Source organism: Cajanus cajan, chromosome 5 (assembly GCF_000230855.2).
Source record: "Cajanus cajan strain Asha chromosome 5, NIPB_CcT2T_4, whole genome shotgun sequence".
NCBI classification, from domain to species: Eukaryota; Viridiplantae; Streptophyta; class Magnoliopsida; order Fabales; family Fabaceae; genus Cajanus; species Cajanus cajan.
Window position 1 is genome coordinate 5,320,980 of NC_138521.1, and position 6,271 is coordinate 5,327,250.

A 6,271-nucleotide genomic window follows, 5' to 3' on the forward strand; every position below is an offset into this window, starting at 1 on the left:
AAAATTTAGTGCGAGATGCAATTTAATAATTAATTCATTAAAGTTATAAATTAATAAACAAAATAAACTAAACAATGCAAATCCTCTGCGTAACTTGCTTATCCTATAGATCGTTGAGTTTTATTGGGTTTTCGTTTTGACATGGGCCTTGCGAATGGAAGAGTTATATTGGGCTTCTGTTTTGGGAAGCCCAAACTACAAATGCTTGTACAGAAGGAAAAAGGAACCAGTGTAGTGAACTGAACAAATTTGAAAGTTGATGCAAAGTGCAGAGCCAGAGAGAGGTATAAGGTGTTATCAAATTTCTGACACTGGGGAAAGAGTCTCATAGTTCCAAACAACATGAGTTTTCTGTTCGGCGGTAGAAAGACTCCAGCTGGTACTTTTTCTGTTCATGTTTGCCAAAAAAATTTATTTATTATTTATTTATCAAATGGGTATGCGTTGATTGAATTAAACAATTTGTTTAGAGAGGGGAAAATTTTCATGGTTTGGTTTTTATTTGCCTTCCCAGTTTAGAAAAATAGTGTCTTTAACTTTGATTGGGAATTGGGTTGGTTTGTTATTTTTGGTAGAGCTTTTGAGGGAGAACAAAAGGATGCTGGACAAGTCCATTAGAGATTTAGAAAGGGAAAGACAAGGCTTGCAGAATCAAGAAAAGAAGTTGATTGTCGAGATTAAGAAGAACGCCAAACAAGGACAGATGGTATCTTTTATTTTATTTTTTGTGTGTTTTATTATTATTTGGCATTCTTGAGTTGTTTATCGATGAGATCAAGCTTGTTGCTTTGTAACTTGTAAGGATTGGGGTTTATTAGTAATGATACTAGTACACCCCACTTGTTGGGTGTATGGGTTGAAGGAAAGGAAGAGAGAGATGGAATAAGGAAAGAAAAACAGATACATTATGACAAATGATACGACGGAAAATGAAGAGACAGATTAAAAGAAAAATGGGGTGATAGTGGAATGGAAGAGAAAATGAGTATGGGCGTGTTTGGATAAGTTTTTCCAGAAGTTTTTCTGTAAGAGAAAAATAGAAAGGAAAATTAAAATAAGTTTTTCCATAAGCTTAAACTAGCTTATGCTTATGCATGTATTAAAAATAAGATTTTGGAGAAGTTAATTGGAGAGAACTTCTACAATTAGCTTATGAATAAGCTAATTTTAACTTATGGAGAAACTTTTTTCATTTTTCCTTTTATTTTACTCTTCTAAAAGTGCTTATGGAGAAGTTTATCTAAACAGGCTTCATATGTTTAACATTTTCCTTTATTTATTGTAGTGGCGGGGATGGTGTTAAGAATTGAGTGTATTTGATCATGTATACAATGATCTTGATTTTGGTTATGGTTTAAACGGTTTTTGGGGTTGGCTTGAATTTGGCAGGGGGCAGTGAGAGTGATGGCCAAGGATCTCATCAGAACTCGCCATCAGATTGAAAAGTTTTACAAGCTCAAATCCCAACTTCAGGGTGTTGCGTTGAGAATTCAGGTTTATTTTTGTGCATTTCAGTTTCTTGATGCTCAATCAGCTTCACGGATAATTTAAAGATTATGTGTTTAGCATTGCATTACTTTGGTGCATGTGCTTACCTTTGACATTCCAAGTTCAATGAGAAATAATAACAAACGAAGGATCACTGGTTATGTTGCACCTGCAGTTTTTCATTTTAATTATCAAATACTGAATTGGTGTTGTCATGGCAATAGTTTATTTTAGAGGGTATGTTGATGCAGTGGCATTTGAAAAAAAAAAAAAAAAAGACAAGAATAACCAGGCCATGGTTCAAACTATAGTAGTATGCATACTGCAGCAGTCTTGTTTTATGTCTTTTATTTTCATTTAATTCAACCTATATGAAGGGGTTTTGAAATCTGGAAGGTTTTCATCTATATTAATTGGAGATTTTATAGTTTGTATGAGTGATTGCAGTATAGCATTTAATAATGACTCACAGTCACTGGTCAATTTCAGACACTAAAATCCACTCAAGCAATGGGGGAGGCTATGAAAGGAGTTACTAAAGCAATGGGTCAAATGAATAGGCAGATGAAGTTGCCTTCCTTGCAGAGAATAATGCAAGAGTTTGAAAGGCAGAATGAGAAAATGGAACTGGTTTCTGAGGTAATGGGAGATGCAATTGATGATGCTTTGGAAGGTGATGAAGAAGAGGAAGAGACTGACGAGCTTGTGAATCAGGTTCTTGATGAGATCGGAATCGATATCAACTCTGAGGTAAGTTGGTATCATCTCATCAAAAAATAGCTAGTTTTTTAGATAAATATATTTTTTGTTCCCCCTAGCTGGAAAAAGAAGTAAAAATAACAATAACAACAATGATACATATTTCTTTTGCTTAATATGCAGCTTTTGAATACACCTGCATCAACCTCTGTCAGTGCACCAGCGGCAAAGAACAGGGTTGCTCAAGCTGAATCAACTGGCAACGAAGACAGTGGAATAGATGACGATCTACAGGCTAGGTTAGATAACCTGAGAAAAATGTGATGAGTAGGAAGAAATGTTCCTAACAAGCATGAAAATAATGATTGTATATGAAATTAGGATGTATTTGTCTGATTTTATTATCAGGTCCTAAGCTAACATATATGTGTAAAGAGTAATGCAGAATGTTATAAGTTGAATTTCATGAATTCATACACCAAAGTGATTTTTAGGATACATATCATCTTTTAAATTGTGGATCTCGTCTTTTAATTGACTACCCCCTCCCCTCTTCAACTTATCAAAAAATTGATTTTGCATTAATAATATAATTCATATGAATATCTTTGCGTTATATATAACTATTCAAACGTATACACTAAAGCTGAATACTTGGAGGATTTTTTGTTATATCAGTAAGTATCAAACTCGGTACTAAAAAGTTATAACAATTAACAACTCACAAACACTATTTAATTAACTGCGTTAAGTTAAGGGATTAGTTTTGTATAAATATTTTAACGCAAAACTAGTCTATGAATTGTTTACCACCTTATCATATTTAATGGGGATGACAAACTGATCCTAGAAGAAATAAAATAAATACCAGAACATAAATGAGCTCGTTGGAGGAAGTTTCACAGGACATATGTGAGGAAAAGAAGAAAAGTTTTGGTTTTGAAAGGTAATGATCAGATTCAGGAGTTCACAATGATCATGATCATCTGATCCTGATCATTTCCTTCCAATGACACTCTGTTATCTGGGGAAGTCACTTTATCAATCTGAGTGCGGCAGAGTGGGCATCCAGAATGAGAGCCAAGCCACTTGTCAATGCAAGAGGTATGGAAGATGTGCTTGCAAGTGTGAAGCTTACGGACACTGTCCTCCTCTTCAAAGGGTGTCAAGCAAATAACACACTCATTCTGGTTTATGTTACCTTCTGCAGCCTTGTACTGGAATGTAATTGAATGTGACTCTAAACTCATGCAAGGTGAGAACTTGTCATCAAAAGATGTTCCTGTTGTAGGAAGTGATGGCATGTGACTGGTACGAGTGCACCATCCAAGCATGGTGAGAGTGAAAAATGTGAAGGAAATTACCAGTGCTCCAATTATGAGAATCCCGGGGTAGAGACTCATAATGGGAAACATTAGCAGAAATGATGAAAGTGAAATGGATCTGTTGATGGATTGGAGTAGAGACGTGTGATGATATGTTATGGTTGAAAATAACTATGAGCACAACAACAACCAATTCGGTTTCAACAATGCTGGAACACATAAAAGACATATTTTTGGAATGACTGAGAGATGGATGTGGATAAAGTAGTTTTGTTGTTTCATGATGGGGGCACGGTTTCACATCATTTCAGGTATGAAAACATTTGATCTTTACAATGAAGTGACATATTCTCCTTATCTGCTCATGGAATTCTTCCAGCTATGAAGGATCTTGTGGCGGCTCCGGAGCAGGTAAATTTGAGAGTTCAAATGAATGTTTAGAAGGAAAGCTTATTGTTAAATTTTGCATCGTTAGATAATTTCATGTTTAATTTTAGTATTTAAAAACTATGAGTATGAGTACATGATGTAAAAATATTAAAGACTCTAGATTAAATATTTTAAGCAAAGGGACCTGTGATCAGAACTATGTACCTAGGTAGCTTCAAGGAAGACTGACATCCAAGGATTGTTGCATAGCAAAAGGCCAAAAGCATGAAACATACGAGGTAGGTGTACAAAACAAAGGTATGTTTATTTTGTAATTATAAAACTGTCACATTGGTTTCAATTATTTAGATCTTTCAATGTTTTCTGTACAAATATTTGAAATCAAGATAATTTGATCATAGAAAAGCAAAGTGATATGATAATTTCATGGACAGATTCTGATCCAAGTATGAATGTTATGATAATTTGATGAATTAAATTAAACATATACACAAGAGTTGGGTTTGAATTAAATTATTAATAGAAATAAAATAAATTTGAACTATAATCTATTTTTTTTAAAAGCTAAAGTTTTAGCTTTTCAATTAATTTTTGTATTTTATATTAAATTTGATTGTTCTGTTATTTTTAAAATATGCAAAAAAAGAATTGGATCAATCTATGATTAGATCAACAATCCTAATCACCATAGTGTTTGACTATATGTTAATAAGACTGTTATTTAAAGTGTTTTGAAAGAAAATATATTTAATGTGTGTTTGAAAAATCATTTGTACCTTGCATGAGTATAAACAAACATTCACTCTTTTTAAAAGATAAAAACAAGAAGTAACAATTTGTTACTTTTTTGTTGAAGGAATGTTTGGAGGATTTTAATGATAAACCAAACACACTATGTAGCAATTTGTCATTTCAAGGATTAATATATTTTACATTTTATTTTTGATGACTAAAATTTTAGAAGAAGGACAAATTCTACAACCTCACATTGATAATTGAGAATAGAGTTTGAACCTGTCTAGATACAAGTTAAAAAACAGTTTTAAAAACTTCTTTACTAAAAATAAAGAGTATTTTTCGGTAGAAAATCTTTTAAAAATATTTCTAAGCTTGTATCCAAACATGATGAAAAATACATGTTTTTGGTAGATCGATGATAGAATTAATTGGAAAAAAAATCATACTATATGTAATGCCCTACCATGGTCGTCACACTAGGTGGAATCATAACAACTAGTAACGAAAACTAACTTCCTAGAACATACAAGATTAAAAAAAGGAATATGTCATACATATATATAAAAAAAATGAATATAAATGTAGAACACCTTAACTAATATAAACAAGTTGTATACACATATACGGTAATCCCAAAGTAATCATATATCCTAGTGTTGGTCAAGCATAACTATATGGTTGCATCTGGTAACACCAACATCAACAAAACACACCACCTATCATTAACCTCTCCTCAAGCCTAGTCCTAATATGCTCTTATATAGTATATAATCATCATGGTCTAAACCAAAATGGAAAAAGAAGGGTAAACTAGTATTTGAAAACATTTAAGCACATAAACAATTCTATATCATACAACACCATACCATAATCATACATAGAAGCCAAACACTCCAAGAAAAATGTGTGTCTCATCCCAATCATGTCACACAAGACACCTAACAATGCATATGAACACACCATAACATATATCATATGCAAAAACATCATGTGTCATCACACATTCACCTACGAAGATCTCCTATCAATATAAGTAATTTAAGTGATTTTACCCTACTGAATCAACCAAATTGTTTTCGTATTCGAAGCATCGACTCGATCACAGCAAAATGGAATAACAATCCCTCCTCTAGTTTATCAGGTTTTGTCACTTACATTAGAAATGTCTCGTTTCATCATTAGAAATAATACAACTAGATATAGGTTTACCATGACCTTGACATGCATTACTCTAAATTTTATATGTTCTAATAATCTAGTTTCTATTATTAGTTGTAATGATTTAGTGTAGTGTAGTGACTATGACAAATTATTACATATAAAACTCAACTCTCGAAAAAAAACCTTATATATTTTTTCACTGATGAGAGTCAACTGAACTACTAACCAGAAGTCATTACAACTTACTCAATTCACCTAGTACAATGTTACACTATATACATGTGGAACAATTGTTTTATTTTACATTTTCAATAATATAAATAAAGATTTTCTAAGCCAATTTTGAAACGAAAATATTAATATTTTTCTTATAACTTTTAAACAAATTCAAATCTTCACACGTCTTTGTTTATTAACATGCTTGTGCGTGGTTAATTTGTATTTGCCATAGACAATGTATGTGCAGACAA

The 6,271-nt window shown here is 32.4% G+C and overlaps 2 protein-coding genes across 2 annotated transcripts; one reads left to right on the top strand and one right to left on the bottom strand.

Moving 5' to 3' along the window:
• The first annotated feature begins 219 nt into the window (after nucleotides 1-219).
• Nucleotides 220-2,701, top strand: LOC109802495 (vacuolar protein sorting-associated protein 2 homolog 1). The gene is made up of 5 exons (XM_020363887.3): nucleotides 220-379; nucleotides 576-706; nucleotides 1,390-1,494; nucleotides 1,978-2,238; nucleotides 2,371-2,701. Exons 1-5 carry the CDS (start codon nucleotides 343-345, stop codon nucleotides 2,509-2,511), a joined length of 675 nt encoding a protein of 224 aa, XP_020219476.1. The 5' UTR covers nucleotides 220-342; the 3' UTR covers nucleotides 2,512-2,701.
• A 445-nt stretch (nucleotides 2,702-3,146) lies between these two features.
• Nucleotides 3,147-3,590, bottom strand: LOC109802616 (RING-H2 finger protein ATL54-like). The gene has a single exon (XM_020364034.1). It carries the CDS (start codon nucleotides 3,588-3,590, stop codon nucleotides 3,147-3,149), a length of 444 nt encoding a protein of 147 aa, XP_020219623.1.
• Between the last annotated feature and the right edge of the window lie 2,681 nt (nucleotides 3,591-6,271).

Bases quoted from the DNA above. Each gene is read 5' to 3' on its own strand.
- LOC109802495 (XM_020363887.3), top strand. From the start codon at position 343: ATGAGTTTTCTGTTCGGCGGTAGAAAGACTCCAGCTG. The intron at 380-575 runs GTACTTTTTCTG...TATTTTTGGTAG, and splicing joins CGGTAGAAAGACTCCAGCTG to AGCTTTTGAGGGAGAACAAA. The intron at 2,239-2,370 runs GTAAGTTGGTAT...CTTAATATGCAG, and splicing joins GAATCGATATCAACTCTGAG to CTTTTGAATACACCTGCATC.
- LOC109802616 (XM_020364034.1), bottom strand. From the start codon at position 3,590: ATGAGTCTCTACCCCGGGATTCTCATAATTGGAGCACTGGTAATTTCC.